The 18,146-nt window shown below is 64.6% G+C and overlaps 3 protein-coding genes across 4 annotated transcripts; 2 read left to right on the top strand and 1 right to left on the bottom strand.

The window, feature by feature from the left end:
- Positions 1-1,697: 1,697 nt before the first annotated feature.
- Positions 1,698-9,065, top strand: HMG20B (high mobility group 20B). 2 transcript variants are annotated; one of them, XM_059489729.1, is made up of 10 exons: positions 1,698-1,722; positions 2,787-2,847; positions 5,104-5,203; positions 5,427-5,630; positions 5,768-5,888; positions 5,997-6,049; positions 6,302-6,377; positions 6,513-6,728; positions 7,119-7,251; positions 7,929-9,065. In XM_059489729.1, the coding sequence occupies exons 2-10, from the start codon at positions 2,810-2,812 to the stop codon at positions 7,939-7,941; spliced, it is 954 nt and encodes a 317-aa protein (XP_059345712.1). In that variant the 5' UTR covers positions 1,698-1,722; positions 2,787-2,809; the 3' UTR covers positions 7,942-9,065. The 2 variants fall into 2 exon arrangements, with proteins under 2 accessions (XP_059345712.1, XP_059345711.1); XM_059489728.1 differs by having other exon boundaries at positions 1,716-1,739.
- Positions 9,066-9,352: 287 nt separating this feature from the next.
- On the top strand, positions 9,353-11,785 carry GIPC3 (GIPC PDZ domain containing family member 3). Its single transcript, XM_059489834.1, has 6 exons — positions 9,353-9,601; positions 10,016-10,201; positions 10,488-10,668; positions 11,072-11,184; positions 11,299-11,380; positions 11,634-11,785. Exons 1-6 carry the CDS (start codon positions 9,353-9,355, stop codon positions 11,783-11,785), a joined length of 963 nt encoding a protein of 320 aa, XP_059345817.1.
- Positions 11,786-12,198: 413 nt separating this feature from the next.
- On the bottom strand, positions 12,199-18,138 carry TBXA2R (thromboxane A2 receptor). Its single transcript, XM_059489818.1, has 3 exons — positions 17,988-18,138; positions 12,962-13,861; positions 12,199-12,546 (listed from the first exon to the last, which is right to left on the bottom strand). The coding sequence occupies exons 2-3, from the start codon at positions 13,766-13,768 to the stop codon at positions 12,295-12,297; spliced, it is 1,059 nt and encodes a 352-aa protein (XP_059345801.1). The 5' UTR covers positions 13,769-13,861; positions 17,988-18,138; the 3' UTR covers positions 12,199-12,294.
- Between the last annotated feature and the right edge of the window lie 8 nt (positions 18,139-18,146).

Raw genomic sequence — 18,146 nt, 5'->3', positions numbered from 1 at the left:
GCCCACTTACCCCAGTCACACCAGTGCTGTCCCCAGTCCGAACGGGACCCCGCTGCAGTCCCCACACTGCTTCCAGACACATTACAGCTGCCCCCACGCCGCTCCCAGTCACAGCAGTACCATGGCACTGCTGCTCCCAGTCATACCAGTGCTGCCCCCATACTGCTCCCAGTTGCACCAGTATTACCCCTACACTGCTCCCAGTGACATATGTGCTGTACGCACAGTGCTCCCAGTCACGCCAGTACTTGTCCTGTCCTGCTCCCAGTCACACCAGTGCTGTCCCCAGTGATCCCAGTATCACTCCCACACTCCCAGTCACTCCTGCCCTGCCCATAGCAGTCCTTCAGACCCCAGAGCCCTCACACAGCTCCCAGTCACACCAGTGCTGCCTGTAACAGTCCCATCACCCACAAGGGAATGCCCCAGTCACTCCAGTACCTCCACACTGCTCCCAGTGACCTCAGTACCCACCCCAGCAAGGCGATGGTCCCCATGCTGCCAGCAGGCACCCCAGAATTCCAGTGACACCAGTACACCCTCACTGCTCCCAGCACCCCGGTATTCAAGTGAGGGTCCCCATGATGCTGAAGTTGCTGGAGTTCCACTGATCCCAGTACACCATCACACTGCTCCCAGTCACCCCATAGCCCAGTATGCACCAAGTGGGGAGTGTCTGTCTGCAGGAGTGGGGGTACAGGGATTGTGGGCGCTGGAACCAGTCAGCTGGGAGTCACTGGGACGCTGGGATGACTGCAGATGTCATGGGGACACTCTGCTTGGATGGGCACTGGGGTTAGTAGGAGTCGTGTGGGGGTACTGGGGTGACTGGGGACAGTGTGGGGGAGAGGACTGGGGTCACCAGGACTCTGGGGTGGCTACTGGAGTCATGGGACACCCCGTCTTGGGTGAATACTGGTGTCACTGGGAGTAGTGTGGGCTTACTTGGGCAACTGGGAGCTCCTGTTGAGTAGGTACTGTTGTGACTGGGACCAGTATGGCCAGTGCTGAGGGCACTGAGACCCTCTAGAGAGGAGTATTAGGGTCACTGGGACTCTGTGATGACCACAGGCATCATGGGGATCCCCAACAGTGTGAATACTGGAAACACTGGGAGCAGCCTGGGGGTCGTGGGGGACCTCCCCTTGTGTATTTAATGGAGTCACTGAGATCAGTATGGGCTGTACGGGAGGGACAGGAAGCAGGGTTGGGTGAGTACTGGGGGCACTAGGACTCTAGGATAAGTACGGGTGTCATGGGTACCCCCTGCTGGGTGGGTACAGGGGCCACTGGGAGGGGTGGAGCAGGGTGGGCACTGCGGTCACTGGGAGCGGTGGGAACACACTGGGCTCACTGGGATGGGGCGGCGGCCGAGGGACGCCGCCATGACGTTGCCCTTTGAAGGCACTGCCCACATCGGGCCACCGGAGATGCGCCCCCTCCTCTTTGTCGTTGCCCCTTTAAGACGCTGCCCTCTCCACAACACTTCCTTGTCCCCACGCTGGCTGCTGATTGGTCGGGCCGCCAGCAGGGCGCGCGCGCCGCGCCCGCCAGCCCCGATCCCCCTTCCGCCGCTTCCCTCTGACGTCATCACATCCAACCAACCCGCGTCTGGCTGCGCTCAGCGAGTCGGCGCCGAGCGGCCAATCGGGGGCGCTGCGGCGTGAGCCTCGTTTGCATAATAATAGAGGGGCGTGGTCAAGTGAGCGGCGGCGGCGGCGGGTCCGGACGGGGATCCTGTGAGGGGGGATCCTCGGGGGGGGGACGGCTCCTGTGGGGGGCTCGATCCTGTGGGGGTCCTTTGGGAGGAGGCTCCTGGGGGGATCCTGTGGGGGATCCTCTGGGGGGGGGGGATATTCTGGGAGGGGCGTTCCTGGGGGGTCCTGTGGGGGATCCTCTGGGAGGCTCCTCTGGGAGAGGCGCTCCTCTGGGGGGATCCCGTGGGAGGGAGGGATCCTGTGGGGGGGGGAGCCTGTGAGGGGCGTTTCTGAGGGGGGATATTCCGGGAGGGGCGTTCCTGGGGGGATCCTGTGGGGGATCCTCAGGGAGGCTCCTCTGGGAGGGGCGCTCCTCTAGGGGGATCCCGTGGAGGGGATCCTGTGGGAGGGAGGGCTCCTGCGAGGGCATCCTGTGGGCAGGGGGATCCTCTGGGAGGGGCGCTCCTCTGGGGGCATCCTGTGGGAAGGGGGATCCCGTGGGGGGCTCCTGTGTGAGGGGGGGCTCCTGCGGGTGGGGAGCCTGTGACGGGATCCGGGGGGGATCCTTTGGAGGGGCATTCCTGGGGCGATCCTGTGGGATGGGGGCTCCTGTGAGGGGATCCTGTGGAAGGAGGCGCGGGTATAGGGCGGGTTTTGAGGGCGAGCCCACTGGGGCGCTGCGATGGCACCCCAAGAGGGAGGGCGGGACGGGGAGGGCCGGTGAGGGGTGCCCGGGGCACTGGGCGCGAGGGGCGCAGAGGGTTACCGGGATGCAGCTCTTGGGGCTGCGGTGGGTCTCGGGAAGGGAGGTTTCTGCAGGGGAGGGCTCAGGGGGCGCTGGGGATCACCATGGGAGGGGAGCAAGGGGGATGAGCCCCTGGGAGCTGTGATGGCCCCCCCAGGGAGGGGTGGGTCAGTGGAGCGGCTGGAGCTTGTGCTGGATCCTGGGGCTGGTTGGGGAGGAGATGCCATTTGGGGAGAGGTTCTGTGATTTCCCCACGGGGGACACACCTCCGAGGGGGGTTTCAGCAGGGGCACCCTGGTGGGCACCACCACCCGATGACAGTGCCAACTGTGCTCTGCCCACAGGGTGCTGACCGAGACCGCTGCCCATGGCCCACAGCACCAAGCAGCCGCCTGCTGCCCTGCTGTAAGTGCCACCAGCTGCCAGAACCTCCTCTGGCCACCCTGCTGTGTGTCAGTGCCCCTGCTGAAAGAGCAGCAGAAACTCACCCCCTTCCAAGCCTTGGGGGTGGTCTGGGTGTGCTGGGGAGGGATCGTCCCACTCTGCTCTGCCCTGGGGCAGCCTCAGCTCCAGTGCTGGGGGCACTTTGGGCTCCACGAGATCAGAAGGACTCAAAGCTGTTGGAGAGTGCCCAGAGGAGGGACAGGGAGCTGGGGAAGGGCTGAGGAGCAGCTGAGGGCACTTGGCTCGTTCAGCTGCAGCCCAGGAGACTGAGGGGAGGCTCCTCGGGGGCTGCAGCTCCTCCCCAGGGCAGGCACAGGGGCAGGGGCTGAGCTCTGCTCTGGCACAGGGACAGGAGCCCAGCAAGGGCTGCAGCTGTGCCAGGCCTTGGCATGGAGCTCAGGGCAAGGTTCTGCCCCCCGAGGCTGCTGGGCACTGCCCAGGCTGCCCAGGGAATGGTGCCAAGGCTGCCAGAGCTGCAGGAGCTCCCAGGGCTGCTCAGGGTGGGGGTGTTGGGGTGGCTGTGCAGGGACAGGGGCTGGGATCAATGATCCCTGAGGGTCCCTTCCAGCTCAGGATATTCCAGGATTCTGTGATTCTGAGCATATTGGGAGATCAGAATCAGCAAGGGCTGAATTCCTCTGAGATTTGTGCTGTCCTGGGTTGTCCTTGGCCCTCCTGACACGGGGGTGGCGGATGGGGAAGCTCCTCCGAGGTGGAGGGAGGTGAATGCCAGAACAAACTGGCTGAGGAGGAATCTTGCCTGAGATAACTTTACTTTTTAAAGCATCCTTAGGCATTCGAGGAATCTGGTTCACAAGGGGGAGGGAGATCTGTCTGGGCTGGAGGGTGTCAGTGTGTTCCTGGCCAACATGATGATGCTTTTCTGTGCACATCACTGGGAACATTGCTCTTGCAGCTGATAAAGCCAAAGGCTGGCCATGACCCTGCATAGCCTCAGAGGGTTTTTTTTCCCCAGGAGCTGGAAGAGGTGGTCTCATACCTTGCTGTAGGGTTTTTTGTGAATGTGGGGGTGTAGGGCTCTGGTTGCCTCTGGTCCTGGTGGAGGGACTTATCCCACTTTTCCTACAAGGGCCACTGCAGTGTCAGGCTCATGGAAGGGGTTGCCTAAATTAACTGCAAGGATGGCTTGTCTGGGTGATAAATGCATACCAGTAGCTTGGGGTCTCTGCAGGGATTGGGGTTTGCTCCAGGTACATGATGTGGCAAACACAAGGGAAATTCCAAGGTGCCTCCTGAGCAGGCTGGGATCACTGTGGCTTTTGGCACATGTCTGTACTGGGGCTTGTGTTTGGCCCTGGACTGGTTCCCAGATCTGGGCACCTGGTTGGAACCCAAGCAGGCATCACTTGGTGATACTCAGGAGCCCTTTGTGGCCCCCTGATGTGGTGAGGACATTTCCAGCAGAGCAGGAGCTGCCTTGAGGACCCTGGGGTGTGAGTGGGACAGGGGTTGGGAGATGGAGCCAGCGGGAGGAGTTGCCAGGGGGCTTGGGGAGCCCCAGGGTGATGCTGTGGTGGGACATGGAGGCTCTGCCCACACAGGGTGCTCGGTGGGGCAGGGAGGCTCTGCCTGAAGCAGCTGCTGATCCATGAAGCCGTGGCAGTGACCTGGGACAGGGGCTGGGCCCTGCAGTGCAGCCACTCGAGGTGCTGGGGAGGTGTCACAGGCAGCACAAACCTGCTGGGGTGGTTGTGGCTGCAGCAGCTCAAGCCAGTGCCCTGCCCTCACCCTCTGCCTCCAGGGTTCCTGGGGTGTGGGTGATGCTTCCAGGTGGTGCCCCTGGTGCCAGGATCCAAACCCCTGTGGCTCCTGCTCCTTTGCAGAGTCCCTTGGGACCCCCACCAAGGTGTGTCCCAAGCCCAGGTGACAGGCAGGGATGTGACTGTCAATGTTTCCTGACCCCAAGAGCCAACCCCCATCCAAATGTCCCTGAGGAGTCCCAGGGCTGCCCCCAGACCTCAGAGCAGCTTTAGGGTGCAGGGCTGCCCTGCTCAGGTGCTGGGCTCTGCTTCAGTGCCATGGCTCTGCTGTAGCCTCCCCTCATGGGAGCAGGGGCTCCATGGCCATGCTGGGTTTGGGCTGTTTGACTCAGGGGCTTTGGGGAATCTGGTGAGTGTGAGCTCATGCTGCTGGGGATGTGTCACTGTTGGTCCTCATGGTGTCCCAGCCCTCTCTGACGGTGCTCTCTGGCTGCAGACACGCCACGGGCAAGGCTCAGCATGGGAACTTCCTGGTGGCCATCAAACAGGAGAAGGGAGAGTCAGCACGGGTGGGCGGTGAGAAGCCGGAGGAGGAGGTGAGTGCCAGAGCCCGTGTCCCTTCTCACTCCGTCCCTGGGCCCAGGTGCCCAGCCTGGGGCTGTCCCTGCCCCTCTGCTCAGCCTGCACCAGCCCATGTGAGGCTGTGGCTGTGGGCCAGGGAAGGGCTGCATGGCCCAGGTGGGCCTAGGGGCTCCCCTGTGTCCCCCTGGTGCGATGGCTCTGGTCCCTGATGGGCTGTCCCTTCCCCGTGGGTGGCAGCCGGTGAAGAAGAGGGGCTGGCCCAAGGGCAAGAAGAGGAAGAAGATCCTTCCCAACGGCCCCAAAGCCCCCGTGACGGGCTACGTGCGCTTCCTGAACGAGCGGCGTGAGCAGATCCGCACGCAGCACCCCGACCTGCCCTTCCCAGAGATCACAAAGATGCTGGGAGCAGAGTGGAGCAAACTGCAGCTCTCAGAGAAGCAGGTACTGGCTCCCAGGGCTGGGCTGCTCCCCAAACCCCTGAGCTTGCTCCAAGAAAGGTGCTGGGCCCAGTGCTGGGGGGTAGGAGCTCCTGGGAGGCTGGGTGGGGTGAGGCTGAGCTCCTCTGTGACCCCCCACAGCGGTACCTGGACGAGGCAGAGCGGGAGAAGCAGCAGTACATGAAGGAGCTGCGGGAGTACCAGCAGTCAGAGGCCTACAAAATGTGCACGGAGAAGATCCAGGAGAAAAAGATCAAAAAAGGTGGGCTGTGGGAGCAATGGCTGCAGGATCCAGGATCCAGCCAGGTGCTGCCAGAGCCTTTTGGGGACATGAGGCTGGGCCCTGCGTGACCTCCTTCCTCCCCTGCAGAGGACGTGGGCACGGTGGGTGTGAACACCCTACTCAACGGGCACCCGCACAAGGTAAGGCTCTGTGTGGGGAAACTGAGGCACATCACACTGCTGGGCTGGCTGCAGGTGTGGGTGGGCACAGGGAGTTCTGGGGCTGTGAGTCCCAGGTTCCTGGAGGGGTGGGAGGCAGAGCATAGCCATCCTCCCTCCCCAGACAGGGCCAGCCCTCACCCTGTCCCGGTGCCCTCATCAGCCCGGCCCCAGGGTGTTGGGGTCCCCTCTGGTGGGCCCAGCCCTGCCCAGGCCCTCCCTCTTGTCCCTCAGGCTGGTGAGTGCAGCGACACCTTCTCCACGTTCGATGTGCCCATCTTCACCGAAGAGTTCTTGGACCAAAACAAGGGTAGGGGCTGTGGAGGGTCCTTGGGAAGCCTGTGGGGACACAGCTGCTGGGAAGAGCCGTGTGTGGGTTTGGGTTTGGGTTTGGGATGAGGGGCTCTCCAGGGCCTGTCCCCACGGACATGGTGCTGTCCCACAGCCCGGGAGGCCGAGCTGCGGCGCCTGCGCAAGATGAACACGGAGTTTGAGGAGCAGAACGCCATCCTGCAGAAGCACACGGAGAGCATGAACTGCGCCAAGGAGAAGCTGGAGCAGGAGCTGGTGCAGGAGGAGAGGCAGACCCTGGCCCTGCAGCAGCAGCTCCAGTCTGTGCGACAGGCCCTCACTGCCAGCTTCGCCTCCCTCCCCATCCCTGGTGAGCTGGGGGCAGCTGTGGGGCCCCCTGACTACTGGGACTCCTGTCTGGGCACTGAGGGGTCCCCCATCCCATACAGGGCAGCACTGTGGGGCAGTGGGGTGGTGGTTAGTGCCCAACTGCTGCTGGGGTGGCATCCTGCAGCACATGGGAGCTGTCTGGGAAGCCCAGGGATGTGACAGCCAGCTGGGACAGGGCAGGCTGGGATCCCTCCTTCTCTGGAGTCACACTCACAGCTGCACCCCAGATTGGCCAAAATCCTTGTGTTCCTGGGCTTGTGCCACTGCAGGAGATGGCTTCTGGTGCTGGGATCCCTTCTGTAGTCCCCAGCACACGAGCATAGTGGGGTGGGGACCTGCTGGTCCTGCTCACTGGGCTGTCACCTCACAGGCACTGGGGAGACCCCCACGCTGAGCACCCTGGACTTCTACATGGCCAAACTGCACAGTGCCATCGAGAGCAACCCCCTGCAGCACGAGCCGCTGGTGCTGCGTGTCAAGGAGATCCTGTCCAGGATTGCCAGGTGGGTGCAGGGCTGGGAGCGTGGCACAGGTGTCCCCATGGCACTGCAGGGCTGAGCTCCAGCTGGTGGTGGTGGGAGCTGAGCAGGAAAGGTGTGGACAGAGATGGGCAGAGATGGTGCAGCTGCTCCAGGGAGCTGTGGGAGGGGGAAGCCCAGTCCCTGAATTCAGGAGGTGTCCCCATGTCCAAAGGTGCTGATCTGTTGGAGCAAGTCCAGGGAAGCCCACGGAGATGCTCCAAGGGCTGGAGCCCCTCTGCTCTGGAGCCAGCCTGGCACAGCTGGGCCTGCTCACCTGGACAAGAGAAGGCTCCAGGGACACCTCAGAGCCCCTTTTGGGGCCTGAAGGGGCTCCAGGAGAGCTGCAGAGGGACTGGGGACAAGGCCTGCAGGGACAGGACACAGGGAATGGCTCCCACTGCCACAGGGCAGGGCTGGGTGGGAGACTGGGAATTGGGAATTGTTCTCTGGTAGGGTGGGCAGGCCCTGGCACAGGGTGCCCAGAGCAGCTGTGGCTGCCCCTGGCAGTGCCCAAGGCCAGGCTGGGCAGGGCTGGGAGCAGGGACAGTGGGAGGTGTCCCTGCCATGGCAGAGGGAGGAGCTGGATGAACTTTAGGCCCCCTTCCAATCCAAGCCGTTGTGGGATTCTGTGACTCAGCTGTGCTTTTCTCCCTCCTCAGTGAACACTTGTGAGAGGACCAGTCCTTCCAGATCCCAGACCTGGCTGCACCCTGGGCCTGTCCCTTGGAGCTCACTCAGGGGACAGTCTCTGCAGGGGCTCTGGCTGCTCCCCCTGCCCCTCGCACCTTCCTGCAGCCTGGACCCCCAGCCCAGACCGCCTGACCCACGGCTGCGCCAGCTCCAGGGACCTTGAGCTTTGGGGACAAGTGGTGACAGGGCTGAGGGACAGCTGGGGCAGTGCTGGGAGAGGGTCAGTGTTGGTGTGAGCACCCCGGCTCTCCCCTGGGCCCCCAGCCCTGCCCTGCCAACCAGGGGCTCCCTGAAGCCTGACTGGGACAGGGGAGGCACTGGTGGGTTTGGTCCTGGAATGAACACACCCCTATAGGTTGAGCTGGGGCTGTGGGGAATGGGGCAGTGGGGCTGACTGGGACCCCCTTGGTCCTGGTGCTGCCTCCTGTCCCCTGGCCAGCCAGTTCCCCTGGGAACCTCTTGCTCCCACCCCTGCAAGGGCCTGAGGGCAGCTCCTTGCCACCACTGCCTCAGCTTTTATTTGATGCGTGCCTTCAGCCTCTGTCCCTGTCACCCTGCTTGGCTCCCCTCCTTCCCCTCCGTATCTGGGACCAGGCAGTGAGCTCCTGAAAGCAATAAAACTCTTTAGGCCAGAGGGAAGCTGGAACTGTGACCCCCTCCTGGGGCAGGGAGCAGAGGAGAGCTGGGACTGACCCCTCCCGTGGTGGGGGACCCCTGGGAGAGGGGAGCTGGGCCCACCTTGTCCTAGGGTGGGGACCCTGTAGCAGGGGAGCTGGGACCGACCCCTTCCCGCAGGGACCCTGGGTGTGCTGCACTGGCTTTTGCCTCCTGCCCCTTTTGCCTGAGCCCCCCTGCTCTTGTGGGACCACTGTGCTGGCAACCGGGGTCAGGCTTGGTGTCCCCGGGACTGCCTGTCATTAATCTCAGACTGTGTAATTAGAGAGTGTCTTATTTTCTTACTTAGCACTACATGGGCCTGGCCCTGGCTCTGCCGGGGCCCGGGGTGTTCCCACCCCTCCCTCGCTTGCCGGGCCCACGCTGTGCATCTGCCATTGGCCATCTCCTGCTGCCGCTGGAGATAGGAGCAAATAAATGTGGGAGAAAACCGCTCTGGTCCCTGTGTGTTTGTGCTCAGCGGGAGCTCTGGAGCTGATCCCGGGCTTGGTTGTTGGGGTGGATCCGTGGGGGGCACCCCTGAGCCCATCGCTGCAGCCCCCAGCCCCGCCTGGGGGGATGCGCTGGTGCTGGCTCGGGGCCGGGGCTCTTCCTACGTGGCAGAGCTCACCCGATCCCCGCGGGTGACCTGCGCCAGCGGCTCAGGTTCCCGGGTGCGGGGATCGCCTTACGGCCGGCGGGGAGCCAGCCCCATCCATAATTCAGCAGCGCCGCAGGGATGCAGCGGGCGGGCAGGCACGGCCGGCAGCCCCCCGAGGGCGGCCCCATGGAGAACGGCGTGGGGCAGGAGCCGGGGACCCCCGAGCCGGCCGGGCCCGCGGCCCCCCGGGCTCCCCGCGCCCGGCCCAGGCTGGTGTTCCACACGCAGCTGGCCCACGGCAGCCCCACGGGCCGCATCGAGGGCTTCACCAACGTCAAGGAGCTCTACGCCAAAATCGCCGAGGTCTTCGACATCTCGCCCACCGAGGTGAGGGGCTGCGGCCTGGGGCGGGGTCACCCACCCTGAGGCACTGTCTTGTGGCCTGTGCTCCCCCAAGTCCCCAGATGCTTGCAAATGCAGTCCCCGAAATTTTCTGCAGGGGTGTTGTGGCCTCAGGGTTGTATTGGCTCCTCTGGGGAGGGCTTGGGGCTCTGTGCTTCACTTTACCCTCTGTATGTGGGCAGGGAGCAGTGGCTGCCAGATTCCAGCTGGCTGGGGCTGGGGGAAGGTGTGCAGGGATGGGGCAGTGCAGGGTCCCAGGCAGGCTGGGGGTTCCTGGGCCCCTCTGTTCTAGCAGTGCCCGGATCTGACTGAGTCCCCCTGAGCTGGCCGTGCCTCCCCTGTCAGCTCTTGCCCTCCTGGGGCATGCCCAGTCCCTGCTGATGGGGTTCCCTGGGGCAGATCCTCTTCTGCACGCTCAACACACACAAAGTGGACATGCAGAAGCTGCTGGGGGGACAGATTGGCCTGGAGGATTTCATCTTTGCCCACGTCCGGGGCGAGACCAAGGAGGTGGAGGTGACCAAGACAGAGGATGCTCTTGGCCTCACCATCACAGACAACGGGGCCGGCTACGCCTTCATCAAGGTGAACCCCTGGGGCAGCCCTGGGGACTGTGGCCCTGCAGGTGACATCCCCTGCACGTCCTCTCCCTGGGACCAGGCTCCTCCCTGACTCCCCACACCACTCCTTCCCTGGGTCTGTCCTGGCCCTGGGGATCTCCCCTGCCCTGGGGACGTTTGGGAGGGTTTCCCTGCCTGACCTGGCTGCGAAAGGGTGTGGGATCCCCGAGGTGGTTGTGTGTGGGTTGGGATGGGGGCTGTGTCTGGCTGTCCCATTGTGCCGTGTGTCCCTGTGCCACCGTGGTCCCCAGAGGATCAAGGAGGGGAGCATCATCAACCGGCTGCAGACAGTGAGTGTGGGGGACAGCATCGAGGCCATCAACGACCACACCATCGTGGGCTGCCGGCACTACGAGGTGGCCCGGATGCTGCGGGAGCTGCCGCGGGCCCAGCCCTTCACCCTCCGCCTGGTCCAGCCGAAAAAGGCCTTCGGTGAGTTGGGAAGATCCCAGGGGATGCCCTGGGGATCATCCCCAGCCCCCTGTGGCCCTGCAGCCCCTCCCCAGTGACCGAGTGCCTCCCAGGGTTCACTGCCCCCTGTGTGTGTGTACCCCACAGCCCTGGGGCACTCACACGGGGGTCCTCACACCTGTTCGTGCCCCCACGGGCACCCCCTTGCTCTGTGTTGTCCTGAGCATCGTGAGCAGCTCAAAACCACGAGCATCCCCCCCCCCCCCCCCCCCCCCGCACCCCTGGGTGTCCCTGACACGCCCCTGTCCCACACACGGCTCACCCTGCAGTGCCCCTGGGGGCTGGGGCATGGCCGGGTAGTGAGCAGCGAGGGGCTGGGGGTGCCCGGTCCTGGCCGTGCCCTCACCCCCGACCCGGGGCACAGACATGATCGGGCAGCGGACACGGACAGGCAAATCCCCGGGCGAAGGCAGAGTGGCCAGCGGGAAGGAAACGCTGCGGCTGCGGACACAGGGCCCGGCCGTGCTGGAGGAGGGGGTAAGGCCCACCCCGAGCCCCCCACCCCGAGCCTGAGGCTGCTCACCCTGTGCCGGGATGGGGATCAGCATCCCCTGTGCTGCCCGGCACTCACCCCGGGCGCCTCGCCCCCAGCCCAGCCCCTCCGAGGAAGAAGCTGCCCGGCGGGTGGATGATCTGCTCGAGAGTTACATGGGCATCCGTGACAGCGACCTGGGTGAGGAGGGGCCTGGACATGGAGCTGACCCTGCCTCTACCCCTATCACTGACCTGTCCTGACCCTCAATCCCACCCCAACCCTGCCCTAGACCCGGGGCCCCTTCCCCGGCCCCTGCATTGCCCCAGCTCCCCCCTCCTGCCCCAGCTCCTGCCTCTTCCCCTGCTCCAGCCCCAGCTCCAGATCCTGACTCAGCCCCTGCTCCTGTCCCAGCCCCTCACACCGGCCCTGACCTCCCTCTTCTCCCCAACAGCCTCGACGATGGTGGAGGCAGCCAAGGGCAGCTCCAGCGTAGCCCAGCTTGCCCAAGGGCTGGACTCGGTGCTGGGCGAGTTCGCCTTCCCCCAGGAGTTCGTGGCCGAGGTGTGGGCAGCTGTCTGCCACCCCAAGGGGGATAAGGAGTAGCTGGGGGACAGGTGTTGCCCCTCACTTTTGTCCCCTCCCCACGACCCCACCTCATCCCCACCCCATGTGGGGCTGAGGTGCTGGTGGGGGTCCCCATCCTGTCCCCCACACCCTCCTGAGCAGCACCTACATCTGTCCCTTGGCTTGGGGGGCAGAAAGCACCCAACCCACCCACCTTCCTGAGGATCCCCCTTGCACTATCCCAAACGTGGTGGGCAGAGGCTGTGGGTCATTAAACGAGAGACAGGAGGAGAAGGGCTGTTGCTCTGATTATCAGCAGGGTGGGCTCTCCCCAGGTACCCTCCCTGGGCCCCCTCGGGTGGTCACCCCCAGCAGGCACCAAGAGCTGCACCAGCTGTGCTTTATTGGGGACGGGGAGGGGGAAGCAGCCCCCTGACAACCCCTTGGCTATCGGGATGGTGGGAAGAAGCCCCTGGATGCAGGTGATGAGGATCCACGGTGGGTGAGGGGGATGGCCGTGTCCCCCCGCCCCGTGCCCCTCCCCAGCGCTACTGCAGCACGGAGCCGGCGGTGAGCTTGCGGGGCAGGGAGGGGCTGAGGGAGGCCAGCGAGGCCCGGGGCGGCAGCCGGGGGTACACGCGCTGCAGCACGGCCCGGCGGAACAGGATGTACACCCAGGGGTCCAGGATCTGGTTCCAGGTGACCATGCGGATGTAGATCAGCAGCATCTCCTGCGTGTCCGTGGGCAGCGCCTGGGCCTGGCCAGGCAGCTGCTGCAGGACCATCTGCACAATGAAGATCTGGGGGGAGAAAGGGACAAAAGTGTCAGTGGAGGATCAGTGAGCTGCTCCAGGGTGGGGAAGTGATGAAGGTCAAGGCACTGAGCCCCTGGGAGGAGTCCTGGCCTGGTTTGGGGCACTGCTCTGTTTGTCATCAGGGGCCAACTCGGGGTGTAGGGAGGTGGCAGGGGGACACCAGCAGGGGAAGTCTTAACAAGGGGACACCTGCACACCTGGGACCTCCCTAGCAGGGACATGGAGGGGACACAATGAAAGCTGGGACCTCACTGTGCGGGGTGAGGGACACCAAGGCCCAGGAGTGACACTGCGGGAGCACACCAAGGCTGAGACCCCACAAGGAGGAACAAGGGGAACATGTAGAGCCAGGAGGGACACAGAGGGGTGGTGATGGGGCACACCAGGACCGAGGCCTCACCAGGAGGGGCATCCAGCAGATGGTGGCGATGATCATGATGCCCACGAGCTGCACCATCATCTCCACCTCGCTGTCCCGGCGCCGCTGCACCGACTCGCGGTCGTGGTAGATGCGGCAGAGCGTGACCACGCTGACGGTGTTCAGGATGAAGGAGAGCAGCACGGAGAGGATGCCCAGCAGTGCAAAGAGCAGGCAGAAGATGACGTCGCCAGTGTCGGGCAGGAGGGTGAGGAAGCACCAGGAGCCGGGGAACTGCAGCGTGTAGCGCCCCAGCCCGAAGAGCGGCAGCAGTCCCAGCAAGCAGGAGAAGCCCCACACCAGCCCCACGATGGCCCAGGCGCGGCGCTTGGAGAGGCTGGTGGAGCGGGAGAAGGGGCGGTTGATGCCCGCGAAGCGCTCCCCGGCCATGGTGGCCCCCAGCAGCAGCGGGCACTGCCCAAAGAAGACCATGGAGAAGCCGAGGAAGTTGCATAGGTGGCAGCCAGGGTCGACCTCGGCCCAGGAGAACTTGGTGAAGTGGTAGGGGATGATGACCGAGGCTGTCACCAGCAGCCCCATGAAGTCTGTGACCACCAGCCCGCAGAGGAAGATGAGGAAGGAGGAGCGGGCCTGGCTGGAGAGCTTGCGGGAGGAGCTGACCAGGACACAGAGGGCAAAGAGGTTGGAGCAGAGGCCGATGAGGCCGAAGGCCGTGGAGAACCAGGGCGAGGCGATGCTGTTCTGTGCGCTGGCACGGCCATCGCTGGCATTGAACACCCCGAAGCACGAGGCTGCCTGCCCGGCCGTGCTGCTGTTGGGGGGCTCCATGTCCTGCACCCCCTCCTGCTCCTTCCAGCAGCCTCAGGCCCCGGCCTGGCTCTGCTCCATGGCTGCAGCTCCTGCCGCTGCCGGCACCAATCCCTGCGGGGGAACAGAGAATTTAGGGCTGCTCCCTATGGCCAGGCCCACCCATCATCCATCCTCAGCCTGCAGATATGGGGTCCTCCAGGGGCTGTGGAGAGGGACACCAGGGTGGGACCCCAGCCCATGGAGGGGACACCAGGGTGGGAGCCCAGCCCATGGAGGGGAACACCAGGGTGGGACTGGGCTCGTGCTGCCCCCAGGCGCAGCTGCAGAGGGTGCCAAGGGCTGCAGCCCTCCAGCTGCTGGGATTAACTGTCCTGGGCCAGGAGCCACGTGGGGCTGCAGCCATGAGTCTGAATCCCGGCACAGAGGGCGCTGGGGAAACTCAGCATTGACAGCCTGGCTCCCTCCTGCTCTGGGGGGACTCAGCCAGAGATCCGTGGGCCATCACCCTCCATCAGGTGGGGGACACACTCTGAAGGATGCAGGCACAGAGTGACTGCACCAGGGCATGATCCTGACACTGCCCATCCCTGAGCATAAACCCCTGGCTCATTGTGGAGATGCCCCATTCCTCCAGTACGCTGGGGAAACCTGAGGTACAGGTTTGAGGCTGTGCTGCAACCCTGGTGCTGTGTCCAAACCACAGCCAGTGTGGGTGACAGACCGGCTCTGGCTTCCTGGCATCCTCACAGTGGGAGCTGTGGGTTTGTCACCAGGACAGAGTGTGACAGGGATGGCTGTGGTGCTGGACAGCCTGGTCAGTGCCACTCTGACTTGCTTGGGCTGGGAAGCATCTGGAAATCTTAAAATCATGGGGTATCGTGAGTTGGAAGGCACCCACAAGGTTCATCAAGTCCAACTCCTGGTCCTACATGGCCCTCCATTGCAAATCAGTCCAGGCTGCAAATGGGATGATGTGGGACAGGACAGAGACGTGGCAACAGTGGGGACTGGACAACCTGGGGCACAGACCCCCACAGGGAGCACACCCCTCCTCTCCCCTGGGCCCCATTTCTCCAGGCTAGATGTTCTTGCCACCCCACTTGCCCCAGCCCACCCTCCTGGCTGACGGGGCTGACAGGGTCCTCAGCCCAGTGGGATGCCCAGCCCTACCCCAACACACCACCCTGCAAAGCCCCCACGGCAGAGCTCCTCCCCTGTGCACGGTGACACTGCCACCTGTGTTCTGTCCCTCACAGAAGTCAAACCTCACACCAACTCTGATCACTGCCAGCCCTGGCCGTTGGTCCGTCACTGGCCTGGCTCTATGAGTGTTGTCCTGGTGGTCCCCATGCCCTGTCCCTCCCCCAGACACCCCTCACTGCCAGCCCCTCTCTGGCCCCTGGTGTGGCCGCAGGGCCGGGAGCCGCTGCGCACACCCGAGGCAGGCGCTGATCCCACAGCCCGGCTGGGATGGGCCAGGCATTGCAACATCCTCCGGGGCCTCAGTCTGGTGACACTTGGGGATAAGGACACACAGAGTGCCAGCACCCTGCCCTGCCCCGGCACCGGCCGTGCCCCGGGACCTGCAGCCCTGGGACAGGGAAAGGGCCGGGGATGGCGGTGGTGGCTCGGCCCCATCCCTCTCCTGTCCTGTCCTGTCCTGTGTGGGGGGCTGGCAGAGCACTCGTGAATCGCTGTGAGGGTGGGCCCGGCTGTTTCCATGAGCCCAGAGTGAAAACTCGCTGCTGTTTGTTCTCACTGCTCCCCGAGGGACCTCCCCAGCCCCAGAGGCGTCGGCCCTGCAGACAGTGCTGAGGCCTCAGCGTGACATTCTGAGAGCCCGACGAGTCACCGGCCTTTCCCACGTCCTCTGGGAGGTGACAAAGTCACCCCTGCCCCACAGCGGTGCCACGCGAGTGCCTGGTGTGCCAGCCCCACTCCAGCTGTCCCTTGCCACCCACCTGCCCACACTGCTCTGGGTGCTGTCCCCAACACGTTCCCCTTGTCCCAGGGCGCTCCCTCTGCTGACAGGGGTCCCTCTGCCCCCCTGGTGTCCCTGTAATCTGGGTGCTCACAGCCCCAGGGTGCTCCTGGCTGCCCACCGGGGCAGGGAATGACCCCTCCCCACAGTGTCCAGTGCCAAGGGGGTCACCCTGCAGTGGCACCTTGGCCAGGCAGGGAGGCAGCAGCCCCTGAAGCTCCAAATCCCACCATTACCCATCCCCTCCCTGTGCTCCCGGCACCTCCTGCCCTGACAAAAGCTCAGCCAGGACCCCACTGGGCCTGGACAGGGACCCTGGGGCTGGGGGACTCTGAGCTGGGCTCAGGGGCTGAGCACTGGGACCCGCCTGTGCAGAGCTGCCTCAGCTGGGCACAGCACTCAGAGGGAAACAAATATTTACAAGGGGCCACCCAGCAGCTGCAGGGCTGGGAGTGAGGGAACCCCTTCTGTGCCAGAGCACACCAGGGCTGCCTCTGGGAAGGGGCTCCTGTGGGGCTGGGGGTCCCCACTTGCCATTTCCCCCCATCATGGGCAGTCACTGCAGAAGAGAAATCCTGAGCCCAGGGACTGCCCCCAGTGAGCCCCTGTGCTCAGGTTTGGGGTTCTGCATCCAGAAAAATGGACATGCCATGGAAGCAGGGGTTTGGCAAGGGGTGCTGGGGTAAAGTCCCAGAGGAGAGGAGCAAGCTCTGAAATGTCCTGCTGGAGGCTGTGAGGCACTGGCAGCAGTGTGGGGGCTCCTGGCAGGTTTGGGTCCTGCTGCAGATGCACCAGGGCTGCCCTGCCTCTGCTGGGCTCTGCTTCCTGCCCTGGCCACATCCGAGGGGAGGGAGGGAAAGGCAGATGGGGAGTGCGGGAGGCTGCTCCTTATCAGCTTCTGCCCCAGCCTGCTGCTTCCCCAGGCTCCCCCTGCCAGGACTGGACATGGGCCTGGACAGGACTTGCAAGATCAGGCCAGGATGGGGGCAGGGAGAGGCACCACACACCAGCCAAGGACCCCCAAACCAGACAGCAGTGACTCCCCCCACACCCCACGGTACCCTCGGCCTGGGGTCTGGCCCTGGATGTGGTGCTGAGCCACAGGGCAGCCGTGCAGAGGATTTATCCTTTGTGTTTGTATTTATCCCACATCCCACTCGCTGGAGCTCTCCAGGATGGTGACCTTCCTGCACGATCCCTTCTGCCTCCTCCCCCTGGTGCAGGTGGTCCCACGGGACACTGTGTCACCTGCCAGGGGTGGGTGTGCTCCCACCGCCACCTCCCTCCAGCCTGGGGCTCTGGGGTACCAAATCATGTCGAGGTCATCATCCAGGACAGGAAAGGCCGTGAGGATGAGGACTTGGCAGAGGATCAGTGTTCCTGCCTGGGGCCACAACAATCACAAGGACCTGCTCCTGAAGAAGGCCTGGGCTAGAGCAGAGACATCCCAAGGACTGCCAGGACAGAGGACATTTCTGGGAAGCAGTGACACACGGGATGGTTCCTGCCAGGCATGGTAACTGTCCTTGCCAGGGTTTTCCCTGTCCCTGCTGTGGCCCAGGGCAGAGGTCCCCAGCCTCTCGTCTGACTGGGAAGCAGCAGGCACCATCCCCAATCTCAGGGCCCCGGAGCGGGGCAGGCGGTGCCTGTAGGATCAGCCCGGGTGTCCTGGAGTGCAGAGAGAGCCCTGGGGCACCCGGGCCCCCCGCCCGCAGCCCCGCGGCATCTCCAGGGCTCCAAGGCTGCTGGGCCGCCCGCTCCGACAGCCCGGAATGGACCCTTCCCTTCCCGGCCCTTTCCTGAGCCTTTCCTCGTCCTTCTCCGGCTCTTCCCAGAGGAACCAGTGGCACACGGGGTGGGCGGGGGAGCCCCGAAAGCAAATCCTGGTTCCGAGGGGACGCCGAAGATTCCTGACGCGGACCCTCGGTCCCGGGGACAGACAGACAGACAGACAGACAGTGGGGGGAGCGGGGTCACCACGTGTCCGTCCCCCACGATGGGGCCTCGGCTTCCCCTCCCTCGAAACGCCCCCGATCCTCGGGGCTGTGTGCGGAGCCGAGCGCCCCGGGAGCCTCGGGAGCCGCTGGAGACCCGACCGTCCTACACAGCCCCGGAGCCCCCAGAGCCGTCCCGGCGCTCTGTCCGCCCATCCCCGTCTCTGTCCGTCCATCCCAGCCTCCCGGGCTCTTTGTCCCTTGGCCCCGAATCTCTCGCCCTCCTCCAACGCCTCCCTCCCCGCGCAGACCCGAGCCCTACCTCGTTGCCGGCGGGACCCACCCGGCTCGGCTCGGCTCGGCTCAGCCCGGCTCGGCTCGGCTCGGCTCGGCTCGGCTCAGCCCGGCTCGGCTCGGCTCGGCTCGGCTCGGCTCAGCCCGGCTCGGCTCAGCCCGGCCCGGCTCGGCACAGCCCGGCTCG

The sequence above is a fragment of the Ammospiza nelsoni genome, chromosome 27 (genome assembly GCF_027579445.1).
Source record: "Ammospiza nelsoni isolate bAmmNel1 chromosome 27, bAmmNel1.pri, whole genome shotgun sequence".
Lineage (NCBI taxonomy): Eukaryota > Metazoa > Chordata > Aves > Passeriformes > Passerellidae > Ammospiza > Ammospiza nelsoni.
The sequence above is the reverse complement of the archived record's forward strand: the minus strand, read 5'-3'. Positions and strand labels throughout refer to the sequence as shown.